This window comes from Diuraphis noxia, unplaced genomic scaffold (assembly GCF_037042655.1).
Source record: "Diuraphis noxia isolate RWA-SAM2 unplaced genomic scaffold, SU_Dnox_SAM2 contig0002, whole genome shotgun sequence".
NCBI classification, from domain to species: Eukaryota; Metazoa; Arthropoda; class Insecta; order Hemiptera; family Aphididae; genus Diuraphis; species Diuraphis noxia.
The window spans coordinates 80,953,991-80,970,631 of NW_028301712.1; the positions used below are offsets into that span (position 1 = coordinate 80,953,991).

A 16,641-nucleotide genomic window follows, 5' to 3' on the forward strand; every position below is an offset into this window, starting at 1 on the left:
ACATCAACTTTCTTGTAATATTGTGAACAGAATTTCCATAAAACTATCAACTTGTAATTGTTGAAATGAAGTTCAAAAATATTAAATATTATATAAAGGTTAGGTACATAATCCTTAACTATATATAAATATATAATATAATTCAGTCGAGTATCAATAACTCCAATCTTAAGTGGATTACAAATAAATTCGGTTTATGTATATTTTGAGTTGCTTTCCTCAAAAAATAATTTAAAATAATTTAAAGTGTCAAAATTCGAGATTTCGCGGTTTTCGACTAAATATTTATGAGTTATGAGTAAAATATATAAGTAATTGTAATTTCACTTTATATATTTATGTAGATATATTAGGTATAATATAACTATATTGGACGATTCTGTGACTGCGATTTCAGTTGAGATATATTTTGTCCGGACTTATATCGAAAGGTTTTGAAACATTTTGATTTAAATAATATGTAAGTCTATAGTGTGGAATATAAATTCAATCCATGTGCACACTGGGAGCTTATCAATATCCGAGTCCTTGGCGCAAATTTTAGGTAAATAAAAATGGGTCAAATGTTAGGCAATAATAATATAAGCCCTCGAGAACTAATAAAAGATCGAATCTGGCGTATATTACCATTTATAAACATGTACAATATTATGATATTTAGGTATGGTTGGAAATTTATTTGTGCGCGTCGTATAGCACGTTCGATTTTTCATTTAGTTTTAATACGTTATTATATTATGTGCATATATGAGAGTATTAAATCTTGTGGTTTTGCGCCCTAGACCAGTTTATATAATATATATTGTATACATTACACCTATACATACTTGTAATATATCCTTTGGCCTCGATCAAAAAGTATTTTACGTTATTTAATTTATTATTTACGGTAAAAGGACAACCAGCTGTATACGTATGAGACGACAGGTCATTTTTTTTTTAACCGGCACTTCACTAGCAATAAAAATGCGTTTTCCGAATTTCCAATCAACGTCTTCTTACTTTGTGATAATACAAGGTAGTCTTGTGGTTCTATTTTAGAAATAATTATAACTATGTGTTTGAAATTTGAAGTGAAAATAATTGTAGAATTTTATAAGTACTTTAATATATGTACTTATAATATTATACCTAATTGTTCTTAAAACACTCATATATGACCTAAAATCAAAATCAAAATACAAACTCGTATTTAATAGCGGCGGTAGCTGATTATCCTACAAGAAAAAAACGTTACGTCAATTATTATATCATGTTGTTACTTGTTACGTATAACAGTTTACACCTAAGGTTAACTTAAAAAAATGATGTGTTATCCGATAAAACTTTTTATAGTAAATTTAAATAGCTTATGTAACATTAAAAGCAGATAAATAGATTTGAAACTCTAACAGTTTGGTGATATTAAAATTTAAAATATTAATTTACAGAAATAGATTTTTCTAACTGGGATGACGAAGAAATTTTAAATTGTTAATAACTTATTTGATGGAGTATTTAACATTTAAAAAAGGAATGAATAACATAATAGTGTGTTGTTAGATACTTTTTCATAATATTTTTATTTTTACAAAAACAATTAAATTGTATATTTCCAATTGAAATGGATTTTTGGACAGCAAAATTCATATAATTGATTTCAATGGTACCTATAATATACATTTTTAATACTGTAATAAATCTATAATCGATCACAAGAATATAATGTATAAACTATAAATTTAATGTATAGTTAACACTAGTTAATGAAAAATAGTTGGTTAATATTTTTGTTATACTATTATAATAATTATTATTACTAATTATGGTATTTTTTTTAATCGGTTTAGTTTTAGGTTCCAGGTTCCTTGTATTCCAATATTCTCTTAAAATGTTGGGAAAAATACCTTTTAATGTTAAATAACAGTAAATAAAAATGCATAAATCAATTTACAAATAAACGTAGATACGCATCTTGATTCATTATGAATTCCAATCACTAATTGATGTGGTAATCCTATGTTGTACCACCCATGTCCATTGTTCGTTTTCAATAAAAGCGTTTCCTATTTGCAAACGGAACCTTAGTACGACTTTATTATTATTGAAGTGTGCGCACAGATGAGTCATGTTTTAAATTTAAAATTGTTTTAGCATATAGTTAAAGTTTTGTCTTAATAAATCCATAGGGGCCCAATAAAATTAATAAATATCATACCGTTAATAACTCAAAACTAAATAGTATTATAACATAAGAATATGCTATTCATAGATCAGCAAACGACCATCATTCTTTAATTTATTCTTAATTGAATAGTGCACAAACATGATATTATATAATATAATATTTTATGGCTATACGATTATTAGTAATAGTGAGTTTGTAGCCTTGTAGGGTCAAAATTTGTTTTTTTTTTTAAATTTTATAGCCAATAAAAACTCCGAAAAAAATTTGATCTATTTTTAAGTTATATATAGGTATTAACTTACTTTTTCATAGAATAGAAATAGTACTAATATAAATTATATGAATAAGTTTCAATTGCAACTTTTAATTGTTATATAGTGATGAATTGTGTTTCTTACTTTCTTAATTCATTTTTTCATGCTAATAAAAAAAATGTATTAACTAAAAATCCCCGTACAAAAAAATCTAACTAAAACGTTCTAGTGTTATAATTTATAATTTTTGTTCATTAGCTTTTAATTTTACCGATCTTTGCAAATACGTTTTTTTTATTAAAGATAAATTTGTAAACAATCTATAAAGTATGATATAATTTGTAAATTTGATTGATAATTAGATTTATAAAATTAATTAAAAACAGAATGGGTCTCAGAAATGCTATCTAACATATTATATAAATATAACTGGACTTCTTTATGTTAGTTGTAATTTTGTGCACCTAATCAATTTTTATTTTCAAATTACATATTATAATTACCATACTACTGTGATATGACTATTTTTTTAAAGTAATTCCACGAATGTATATATCCCAGCGTTAAAATATTAATTGTATTGCTTTAATAATTCAAAAGGGGTTGTACATATATGGTGTTTATATCAGATACCAAGACTATATCAGAGTTACGTCCATTGTAATAATTTGCAATATCATATTACAATAGTAAATTTAATAATTGTATTATGTTTAAGATATACGTATGAATGCAATGCAAAATGGTCAAGTCAATAATATATAATAAACATTTTATACATAATAATTAATAATTAGTGTTATTAGTTAGGTATTAGTATATACTACATGCTAGGATTAAATATTTCTAATGTTTTAAAATTTAAATGCATTTTCTTTATCTGTTTCTAAATTGTTATGAGGTTATGACGTTATTGTAGATTTATTATTATTTTATGGCTACGCTGCATTTATAATCTGTGGGAATAGTTTTTTTGTAAATACGTTTATTGTTTAATAATTCAAATAGTAAATAATAAAAAGTATTTTGTGTTCATCGCATATAATAGTCTTAAATCTCCAAAGGGATGTATGAGAAATAATTGATAGTTGATATATAAAACATATCTTCTTTGATAGGAACTCAGTTCCTATCGATTTTTTTATTTGATTTTTTCATAAAATCAATAAATTTATGTTGTAAGCTGTTTTAAAACTTCAAGTTATAAATATATGAATTTTGTTGTTGATATTTTACTAGATTATAAATGATTTAAATATATTTAACTATAAATTCATAATTCGTACATTTTGTTTGTGATTTGAATTAATTAAAAAAATATATTTATTATTTCTAATATTGAATAAATATAACTACATAAATATAATTATTATCTTGCCATCCGACCACTGATGTAGTGATATTATACTTTTTGATAAAATGTGATAAAAATATACAAGTATACAATATAGTATACCTATATCCGTAAACAATAATAAAAATTTGAAATGAAAAATATGAATTAGTATAGTGAAAAATGTTCGAAACAAATAGTTCCCTGTATGTCATGCAATGTTATAAATTATTACTAGAAAACAACCTTTAAGAGGATTCCCACGTAATATTATGTTGTCTCCGTAACTCCGTCTTATAAACGTAAAAGTCAGCATGGTAAATATGAATTCATCAGAATCAATTTTATGTTGTTAGGTTAAATATTAAATTGAAGATTAAACAAAATTAAAAGTTAAAAATAATTATGACATGTGTGTAAAATAGTAAAGTTCAAAAATGTCCATGATTCGTTCAAAAATAGAAGATGAAATTACGTAAATCGATAAAATTGATTCGCTGATTGTAAATTTGACAATACATCCTTGAATATTACGTTATCATTACAAAGGAAAAAAATATGAAAGTTCTTACCTATACTCATTCATTTAGGGTTTGAAATCATTATTTTTTTCGGTTTTGGTTCTAACTTTGTGTTTTTAAAGATAATGTATACCGGTTCTGGTTAAAACCGAAATCTAAAGGTATTTTTTTTTACAAAATTTATTAATAAGAACGAACTTAATATTTAAAATAATAGTTGTACTAATTGCCATTATATATAGTATACACCTACCTATTACTTTTTAAATATAATTTTATGTTACCACTTTTATTCTTGTATAACTACTGAATTTTTAGTCTTTATAAAATCAAATTTAAAATATATATATAATATATTGATAGTGATTTGGTTAAGAGATCAGATAATTGTTATCTGAAATTAAACGTTATTGCTCAAGTGATATACTATAGACAATTACAAACTCATAACCCACAACACAAACAAAAAGTCGTCCAAATCTATATTTTAGTGATATTATCACATGCCAATACACGATAGATATTAAAATAATAAAAGGATGAGCGATTGCAAATGGTATATTTTTGTTTTGGTTCGGTTACTGCAAATATCACTGTTTCCGGTTAAGATGGAAAAGTTTCGGTTCCAATATTTTCAAAAGATTCCGATTCAATTGACAGTATTTTCAATTTCGATTCCAAGCCCTGGGTGATTTACCTCAATAATTACTCATACGTCTTGCAGCAGTTTCGTGCCACCAATCGTATTCTTGCGATATCATTTTTCATAATAATATTATTGTTTATTAATCGTAAAAGGGTGCTTAATATTATATATTTTAAGCACGCGATTAGCTTGTCTAGTTAGTCCAAGATTGTGGACCACAATATTTCATGTTATATATTTTAATATAATAATATTATAATTTAGTAATTTACTCGCAGAGTCAGATCAGACTACACTACTGTAGTAATAATATTGTCGCCATAGGCGTGCGCAGACTTTATTCGCAGGTTATGCAACAAGAAAAATAGGGCCCCTCACAAAATTTTTTTAAAAATATTTTTTGAATTAATTCTAAAAAAACGATTATAAGCCGTTAAACATTTCATTTTACCACATATAGGACTCAATCTATAATCTAAATTTTTGCAAATATACTACTTACTACTTAGCTGCTTTAATGCAGTGAAAATTAAAAAAAAAATTTTTTTTAATTTTTTTTTTTTAATACTCACCATAGAAGACATTATTAAAAATGCTTTGATGGTATGGTAAACATGGGCCCCCACATGAAGCCGCAGACTATGCCGCGGCTTACCCTGCATACCCCGTGCGCACGCCTATGATTGTCGCTTTTCCAAGTGAAACATTACCCATATATACATATAATATAGTACACGTCTTGTAAACTTCCTTAAATATAGCACAATGATTATACCTATTAGTTATTACGTACACGAGTATAGATATAGATATTATTATTTCATGAATTATAATAATTCATAATATCGTAAAATCGTCTTGTTACAATAATAATAACGGCTTGTCGCGCGTGCTGTACAGGCCGTATACGCCTGTAGACTCACACAAAATACATATGTAATTATATCGACTCGGTGTGTTATAATAAGTATAATATAGCGTCCCAATAACGCACGCGGCTAACAATCACATATTATAATATAGTAATAATGATATATTATAATATACTCGCACTGCACTGTTGTGGGTATATTAGTATGTCCGTACACGCGTAAACATGAAAGGTAATAATAATAATGTAAAAAACGTTATTGTATGTGTGTACATTTTTTGTACGTTGACCCTCGGACATCAGCGGCGGTGGTTGCTTCGGTTACCTATATATTATTGTTATTATATCATGTTATACACTTATAACTATTATACAGCTATATAATATTTGACGATACAAAAACCCAAATGCTCCACCGCCGCCGCCGCCGTACCTCTCCGCACCGCACTACCACCCGTTAATCATAGTGGACCCGGTGACGGTGGAGGGGAGGCGTTTCTCTGGCGGCGGCGACGTGCACCCTTATCGCAAGTGGCGGCGGCGGAGGCATCGTCGTCGTCGTCTACCCGACGACACGCGTCGTGCTCCGATCAGTGTGTTCGCCGGCTTCGTACGGCGATTACATCGTCGACGTCACTGACCCTGTTGGTCACCGACGAAGTGTATATTTACGCGCGCTCGTTCGAATCCAAGTCCGCCCGTCGATGTCACGATATTATATTAAATTTTATTAAGAGGAAAAATTATAACAACTGCGGATGATTATTGTTATCGTGTAACGTCAATTGTTAAATTAAAATCAAAGTGAATATTTGTTTTGTTTTTCGTTAGTTGGCCTGCATGTGCGTTGAAAGTGCAAATTAAAATTTTTTCCGAACGCGTTAGATTTTTTTTGCTAACGATGGACGAGATCGACCCGTCAATTTCATTGCTGTAATCCATCTCGTCAAAAATTTCGAATACACGCGAATATTGCACGCTTTTATAACTATTGTAGTCAATATTAATATTATAGTTATAGGCCTACAATTGTATATTCCAATATCTACATAATTTTATCTCTAGTACGTGCAGACGAAATCATCAGCCATGGGACTTAGGTGAGTCGGTTTTATTCTTTTCTTTTTTTTTTTTCATCCATATAAAAAAATCCCGTCCTTTTAAATAGATTTGTCATGCTTTTTTTTGCCTCCGTCTGTCGCAGGTACGTACCTAATATTTAGGTAGATATGTATATACTCGTCTGCCTAATGAACTATGGTATATTACAATGGTCCGAATATTTTGTACCTGCGTCGCCAGTAAATTTTGCGTCGTCGCCCGTCTATTAAACATTCATGTATGAGAATATGAGATGGTATGTTAGATACTTGTACATAATATATAATATATAAATTATGAATTACATGATATATTTATACGTGATGTGTTCTATTGAACTATATGCTGTATTTAAATTATTATATTACGCATTCCTCGCCGTTTAAAAAGCACAAAACATTTAGACAGTAAATTATTCGCCGTTCAACGGACCAATAAATTATTATCAAGCTATAATATTATACGTAATTATACACATATTTCCGTTATATATAGTTAGGTACCAGGTATAACGTATAGGTGCCCATGCCGAATATAGGTACGTCTATAAATCAATTATAATATTATATTCGTTTTAGTTGGCACAGTGTGCAACTGTTATGCGTTTAAAAGTTGAAAATTGTGCAAGATCAATGGTTTTACGATCCGCAAAAGCCATTAATTTGATTATTCGGAAACATTTTTCACCTACCATACTTAATATATATATGTATAATGAATGTTATCAATATGTCTACTTTAAGGACATGAGTTACAAGCTTAGTTCATTTTTTTTCAATTCCAACAGTACACGAGAATATTATTATTAATTAATATTTAATTATTACCTCAGTGGATTCTCGAAATTAATCGTTGTATATTACGTATACTTGTACTACAAGGTATAAGCTATCTCAATCATTCGGTATTAACCTCAAGTAAACGACAAATAAGTTAGAGGTAATCAAATTTTAAATCGACTGATGATCAAATTATATATTGTAATAAAAAAAAAGTTATAAGAAACTAAGTTATTATCTCGTGAAATATATAGTTATAGTTTCTTATTATAGTTGCGTAAATATTAATATTATGTATTCTATATCTTTTCTCACCATGAATTTTTCTTTAAGTTTATATAATTTTCATTATCTTGAACAATTTTAATCAATACGTTATATTATCATTTAAATTAAATGCTTCTATTTTCCTCCAAGAAAATACAATTTAAATTTAAAGAAAACTATTTGAAGATTGTCAAATAAATTAGTTTCATGTAGGTGTATTTTTACATCATAGCTACCATTGCAGTGTTAGTCAGATAATTATTAGGTATTAGTTTAACTTATTTATTAATTAATGTAGGTGGGTAAAAACAACTTTTTGGAATAATAGTTTAAAGAATATTAATTAAAAATATTTAATAAGTAAATTACAATTTTTAACTTCTGTACGCCTTTAACCAAATAAACATTCGAGAAATTATTTAATAAGTATGTAACTAGATACCTATTAGATATACGATATACCTATTTAATTATTAATTAAAAATATAAACCCCTAATATTTAAGTTAACATACTCATTTATATTATATGTTTTAATACTTTTTTCTAATATGAAGATACTTACTGCAATAACAGCAGTAATTTGTTCAATTAGTGGCAACTATCCTCAAAATAATATCTTAATAATTTTGAGAGTATTTCTGAGGAATGAGGACTCCTTCCTATCTACAGACAATGGCTGTATTTAGCTAAACGTATAAAAAAAAACTGGATTATTGGGCAATTAATAGTTATTTATTAGTAGTAGGTACAATGATTTATTTAAGTCCGACATTTTTTTAAAATTACGTTACCCTTTATCATTGTTTAGTAAATAATTATTAATCAGCCACCCACCAACTAAATGTTATATGTGTTGCTGAAGCAACACATGGATTATAAGCTGCTACCACTGAAATTAATTGTATAATCGTATATTCTTGGTATATCGACATATCGTGTAATGTGATACAGAGATAACTGATATACTTACTAGTTACTCCTAAATGGCTTTAACTATGCAATCAACAAATATACATAGTACTTAGTTTTTTATATCTTATCTAAAAAATATTATAATAATTCTCAATCTTATCATTCCTTTTTTTTAAGAATCTTTGGATACAAAATAATAACATTATAAGTATAACGTATACACGAAACATATAGATACAGCTTAGAACAATAAGATTTTATGCAAAAGGCATGCATATGTATAGCTCATATGCAGTCTTTATGAATATTATGTATTTACTATGTATTAAGTATTTTGTATAATTTATACATTACAATTTTACTAATATTCATCTTTATCTCTATATATAGTAGTAGGTATACTTATGTAGCACCTATATATATATATATATTATTTATCATATACAAGGTTATATACACCTGAGACTCGAATACGAACGACCCCTGGATCTAAATATGATATGATCAGATATGAGCGATCAGATTTTTCGTCAAAAATTTACCACTCAAACATCCATTGCTATTGGTAAAAAACGAGGTAAAAAACAATATGATGATAAACAAAGATTGCAGCATATACAATATAATATTATTTGTACATAGGTGCATTATTATTATACGTTCTTCGTCGCCGTTCTCGTTACCATTTATTAGAAGACCGTTGGTTGTGGTGGTTGGTGGTGAGTAGCGGTAGGTGGCGGGGAAAAATACTGTAATTACCGCTGGAATACTCGCGCGCGCTCGCCTTTTGTTTTCACTGGTATAGCCATGCCATCTCGAACTGTATGTAGACCATATTTTATAGTATATTACGTTATGTTTAGTTGAGTGGATAGGTTGGACGGTCTGTCGGTCGGTTATTGGTTGGCTTTTACCTCTACGTATATAATATGTCCGAGTTCCCGGTAAAACCACTTCGTATGTAAATACGAACACATTATAATTTAGGTGAACCGTTTATTTTGTCATATTGCCGGAACGAATAAAAAACAAAAAGTAGTCTGCCGATAACGAGAAGTCATTGTGGATAATAGTTTTAGTTTTTTTCAAAGTCCGTTTAAGCGTATATATATTTATATAACATGTATGTTCACATAACTCCGGTTCGTGCAGTAGTGTCGGATCCCACGCGATATCATCTTTGCGTTTATATATAGGTCTTATTCCAATTGGCAATATAGATCCCGAATCGGGCAGTTGGAAATATATCATAATTGTTGCAGCTAGATTAAATACCTAATTATATTACTTGCTTATATGCTATATATTGTTTTCGATGTAAACACTTTCATGATCAACTAGCTAGAATATTATTCGACGAAATCGTTTATGTATATTATATTTGTTAATTATAAACATATTACCTCTACAATAGAGGTAATGGCTCTGCACTATGAAGAGTAACATTTTTATGAGTCACTTATATTGTCCATCTATAAATTATCAACATTGACTTTAAGTAATGGCCAATGGAGATTAAATCCTTAGAATAGCTTGCGTAGGTCTAAACACTAAAAGTCTAAATGGATTTTATTCTCGTCGCTACTCAGTAGCAACATGTTTATTATGATATTAGGATACGTATACGAAGTATATCAGTGCGGTGGCCGCAATGATGTGTCCGATAAAAATAATACGCGCAAAGTCCTCTTGGCGTTCGGAAATAGCCGCCGAAAGAATTTGGCACGTTCGCTCACCGCGACGTTGCTTGCGTGCGATATCCATGCAATACGCGAGCGCATCGTCGGAGGCGGGTGACCGATATTTTTTTCCACTAGATTCGTATATTTTATTTATAGCATATATATGTTTCATATATATGTTTATACGCCATCATTGTACAGCAGTGCTTAAGTTACTCTTCCGAGACTTGCAATCTTCTACAGACGCAGCGTATATATTGTTTTTTTGAGATATGCACTTTACAGTTCTAACACATTTTTTGCTAATATTTTCCGCCCAGGACAACTCACCCCCTTGTCAACATGACAATATTGAGTGAATTATGGAGTTTTGTCCCGAGTTATCATACAGTGATTTTGTTTTTCTATATATTTTGTAGTATTTGCTTCTGCCCGCGCATAACGTAATATATTATATTATTATAATACTTCTTTATAATATTACGTTTATTAATTCATTGGGTAGGTACACACGAAGAACGGTCACCACCGTTCGAATCAAGAATAATTATACATAGGCCATACGCAATATGCCCTATTTAACGACCGATTTTACAAGTACCTGTATAGTGTCCGCCAGTTGAATAATAATGATATTCGACAAGTAAATAATAGTATGTATAATACAATCTGCATAAATGTATCTGCTACGAGTCGCCGTAATAATTCATGTGAACAAATTTTAAACGTACCGTAGACAAGATTTATTTAGCTTCACTTTTATTTTAAACAAACGATCAATGGTTATTGGTTATTGATATTATGTTTATTATTGTGAGCGCAGTCTAAGCTATAAGAATTATAAATATACTACCTATTTAGTATTTATAGCCTTAAAGGTAACTTAGCTGTAGGTACGCGTTATTATATGACCCCTGCAACAATCGATGATTTTACGAATATAATTAACGAATAATTTCTTAAACCAATGTCATGATACTATTTAAAAATGTAAAGTAATATTACACATGAGTTCTCAACGTTTGTCAATATATTTAACACTCAAACTAAACTAATCTTCCCAATAATTGTAAATCAATAAAAAAATACTCTAAAAAAATTTTGAAGACTGTAGAATGTTCCAGGTGGGTGCATAGTGAATATACAATATAAGTACTTCAAGAAAGGTTCTCGTTTATCAAAAGCACTGATACTTTTTTGAATAATTATGAATAAAATTACTTTCTATATGGTAAACCAAAAAATGATTAGTTTTAGTTGAATTCATTAGTTATTAACTTCACCGTTATTATCATTTATAAATTATAGCAGTTTTTCTCGATTTCTGAATATTCAATAAATTCCCAATTTACTTTACTGTTTATAATACAGTAGTTACCATCTGTATTTTATTTTTGTTTTATATTTTAAAACTTGAATGGTATAAATCGGTGTATTACGTAAATTCGTTAACTACTTCTTTTACATTAGGTATCTGAAAAATGATTTTTTTTCCAAAAAGCACACTTCATTGTAAAACAAATTTCTACATGATTTATCTAGTTACTTAAAGTATAAAAAAGCTTTACGTGATTATGATATAAGAATGAAAAATCATTTAAACACTATATAGCCAAATACTTAGACCAACTTAATTGGACCCCTCGCTTACCACCATTATTGGTAGTTGTATAATAATTATTTAAACGATTAATTTTTTTTTCCGAAGAACTTTTGAATACAAATTTACATATACAAATAATTTAAGAATTGTTGAGTGTGTGTAATGAACGTATAATATTTTTATATTTCCTGTAAAAATTAAATTAAATATTATAATAAATATTAAATTTATAAATTAAAGTGTTGTAAAATATTATATATAATATAATATGTAAAAAAAAGTCAAATTGATGTATTATTATTAACTGATAGGGTGCAAGGTCAATGTCAGATTACATAGGGATAAAGGTTAAGTAAAGCGGCAAGGACAAATATACTACGACGCGCGACGGTTGTCCTTAAGCGTCAAAAGTTGTATTCTATAACGCTGCAGAACTATCCATCAGACTTGCATACTCACATTATTCAGAAAGTATTATTTTAATTTTATTTTAATTCAATTGAATTTATAATGTAATTATTATATAATAATATATATTTTCAAGTATACATTATTGAACGTACTATGCTGTTGAAAGCTTTTAGTTTTCTTATAAAGTTATAATAATATTCAATATTTAATAAACACTGTGAATTTGTTAGTGAGTAACCTCACCTAGTAAGTGGTAACTATTGATACATGTTTTATTTTATTATTATGGGAAGTAATGTACATAACAAGTTGATAAAAAATAACCAATATTTTGCAATTAAAAACAGGTAGTCGATTTTTGTATTCGAGTTGATCGTTTTATCAATATTTCATTATATAATTATAAATAAATATATTATGTTTGTGTTAAAACATAATAAAAATAGTTTCAAAAACAATTATATCCTACATAACATATCAACATAATACAATAGGTACATTAAAAATATGTTCAACTATTGTATTTTAAATGATTTTGATAATATATTCACTTACAGCCTACAGGCTAATAAAAAGTAAAAACACATACCATAAACCATACCTTTTATCCGAATTTACGTAGTTTTAGAAAAACAGATCTAATAATTTAATATTTTACTACCGTGCGCGAGTCGTTTGGTTTTTGTCTGATTGTTATTCAATACAATTTAGATTTTTAAATCTTTATCACGTATTTTATCGTTTGATAAAATAAAAATAAATACCTAAAGCTACCTATAATCTAAATAAGTACAGTATAATTCTATCATTATTCGATGTTTGTTAAATATTATTTATATAATATAAATATTAAATACACATTAAACCAACATATAGGTTTTCAGTGTTTTCCATCAAAATACGTCTGCAGCATGAGTGTACCCTATTTACACGTACTGTATTACTTATACTTTTTGTTTATAATATGTATATACCTAATCTGTATATTGTATATTGTAAACGTAGCAGTTACTCGAGCCAGACTCATTAGCGAATCAAATATTTTATATACACGGTAGAGCCGAGTATGTGTATGTGTGTGTGTGTGTGTGTGTGTGAGTGAATAGCTGCAGTAGACTGTTATGATCGTGGACTTGGAGGCTGGAATTTCATACTAACGTGTGTGAATCGCGATCCATATGAAATCTCGTCAATGTGTTCGATTGAACACATATTATATTAAGTATACACTCGATCCTCCAGCTCTATATAGTATATATTATATACATATATATAGGTACTATATAATATTGTATATTATGTACAGCGCGCGCACACAATGCTGTGTCCCTATAAATATATGTCTAACAGAAGCAACTGCCGGGAAACGATTTTCCATTACAAATCGTACGTACGCGTATATTCATGATCATGGATGTGTGTGTGTGCGTGTGTGTGTGCGTGCAGGGCGAGGTTTCCTGTGCATTGCCCCCGACGTAGTATCCTTATCATGTACGTATTCATGGACACACAGGAAAGAACGAACGTTATGTGTGTTTTGGTGTGAATTTCCGATAATTATTATAATTATCATTATTCAATAAGTATAATATTATTTATATATATATATACAGGGTGGGCTACTGATTTTTTCCGTGTTATATTATAATAAATTTATAACTGTTGTGTGACAGAATAAGATAAAACCTGACGGCGGTTCACCCTTGTATACATTATATTATCAATTATTATAATATATAATACTAAATGAGACAGTGAATTTTATCTTGGTTTTCTATTTATTGTTTAAGTAAAAACTAAACGCACAATGCGAGGACATTGATCGTGCAAAAAAAAAAAATAAACTCCGAAGATAATGTTCACGACGTTCACGTCATGATAATATACCACTTGCATTATATTTATTATTATTATTTAATGTACCTATATTATTATAACTTACGTACTAAAGGGTGAACTTGTTTTATTAAACAAAGGTCGAAATTCAACGAAAAAGATCACTGCGTATTCTATTAGCTGACCTAACGTCGTTCATCGGAATTAAACTACGCTTACATAATTTAATATTTATTAATTTACGATCGCTTTATGGATGAAAACGAATTTGCTCATTCGCCTTCAGCCTAGGACAAAAATCGGCAATAGTATTCTATTACCTATTTTTAAATACGAAACATCCCGGTTTATTTGCTTTTGCGGGATTCATGCGAAATGTTCCTGAAGTATTCTGCGATTCGCGCACCCCGTCGTGGACAGCAGAGGGCGATGATGACCGCCAACGATTTTGTTCACCTGCTGCTACAACAGAGGTATGGAACCGCTGGTAACATCTGCAGCGCTTCTCTTTTGAAATTATTTCGGTGGAATAACAGTATTATTTTTATTTTTCAATTTTTTCCCTACATTTTGTATACGTATGTGAATGTAATTATGTTAAGAACTATTTATTATACTATAAGACTTTAGTACAGCAAAAACGTTTACATTTTGATGGGGTGACATTTTAATGTATTTATATTTTTTTTTCGCGAGTGTTATAAAATTTACAATAATATGTTCCGTTATAATTGTTTAAATACTTAAAAAGTTAATATCAAAATATTATGACAAAAAAAAAAAATGTTTATATGAGTACTGTATTATACAGGATTATGATAGAAATTGTCTAATTATTTTATGATAATATAATAATGTCACACCAATCAAATTGTCTGGATTACATCATTTTTAATTACTCCCAAAACCTGTGTAAAATAATAGTTTTGGGTTTATAGAGTAATGCAATCATGATAATCATCGTATAATAGTTTATGTGACAATATGCTTAAATCCTTAAACTATATCATTATAATATCCGACAAATTCATGTATAATATGCTCCTATAAGTATTATAATATGTACAATGCACAGAATTATGAGCAGCACCGTGCAGGTACCTATTATACGTATATAGCCATTTAGGTAATTAAGTGGTCCGTTGCGCTTCCCCGCTATCTCGTGTACGGTGTACAACTGACGTAGAAAAAAAAGTCGATGGCTGAATGAATGATTTATCTAATTATATCATAAAATTAATACAAAACATGTGCATTTTATTCCTGATAATTTATTTTTTGTTCTAAAGAAAAATTATACACACAAATAACGAATTCATTGAATGTGTGATTGAAGATTAAATAATCACTAATGTTATTATATTCATTCATTCATTCATTCTTCATCTACCTTTTTATAGATGTACATTTTATTAGTTACCTATCACAGTTATAGTCTGTTAATCAACGGATGCAGTCTTGCAGCTACACTTTAGATCAGTTTAATGGCACTAGACATGTTATAATTGTATTTCAATCGGATAAATTATCTCAACCCAGGTTTTCAGAATACAGTTTTATTATTAAATAATCAAAATATAATTTTAAACCATATAGGTATACAAGATTATACGATTTAATTTAAACTACAACTAAAAAATAAGAGTGACTTCATTATACGAGTATTATTTTGAATTGTATATTTTTGTATACTCCCTCCATGTACAGACTTCACCCTAGAAAAAATAAAATACGACGTTCGATGTATTTTGGTTTATAAGTATAGGCTTAGTTCACGGGTATATGTGTACAGGTTTAGTGTACCTCGCTTTATGGACAAATCCGACTGAAATGAAGGTGCAATCTTTTGGATTATACGACTTGATCGTATTTTGGTTTGAGTAAATCTTCAAAAGTTGATCAGTCTAGGTCCTAGGTGTACATCCGCCACAAAAAATTGTATTATCTACAATAAAATATTATATTTATAACAATGTTGAAAAAATGAACAAATGATTCGCTTGGTGCCTATAATTATAAACCTATATAATAAAGAAATTGAAATTACGTTTTAAAGTTTAAACCATTTAAAATTTCAATATATCTAGAATGAGCCAAATTCATAGATATACTTTAGGTTCTTAAAATTTTTATACTTACCAAAATTGTGAGTATTATATATTTTAATCGATCCCAACACAATTATTTTGAAGTCCTACTATTGAGCAGGTAGTAAAAGTCTGGTTTATTTTTAAGCTGAATTATATTACAATACAT

The 16,641-nt window shown here is 28.5% G+C and overlaps 1 protein-coding gene across 3 annotated transcripts in view; it reads left to right on the plus strand.

Annotated features, from left to right (window-relative positions):
• LOC107165651 (BTB/POZ domain-containing protein 2-like) overlaps positions 1-16,641 on the plus strand; it is a 51,888-nt gene that overhangs the window by 16,280 nt on the left and 18,967 nt on the right. Inside the window, exons 1-2 of one of the 3 annotated variants that reach the window (XM_015513992.2) lie at positions 6,361-6,892; positions 6,997-7,149. The exons of 1 other annotated variant lie outside the window; for it this stretch is intronic. In XM_015513992.2, coding sequence (XP_015369478.1) covers positions 7,130-7,149 — 20 coding nt within the window. In that variant the 5' untranslated portion in view covers positions 6,361-6,892; positions 6,997-7,129. Of the gene's footprint in view, positions 1-6,360; positions 6,893-6,996; positions 7,150-16,641 lie in introns of those variants that run through there. One more of the 3 variants, XM_015513993.2, reaches the window with a different exon arrangement.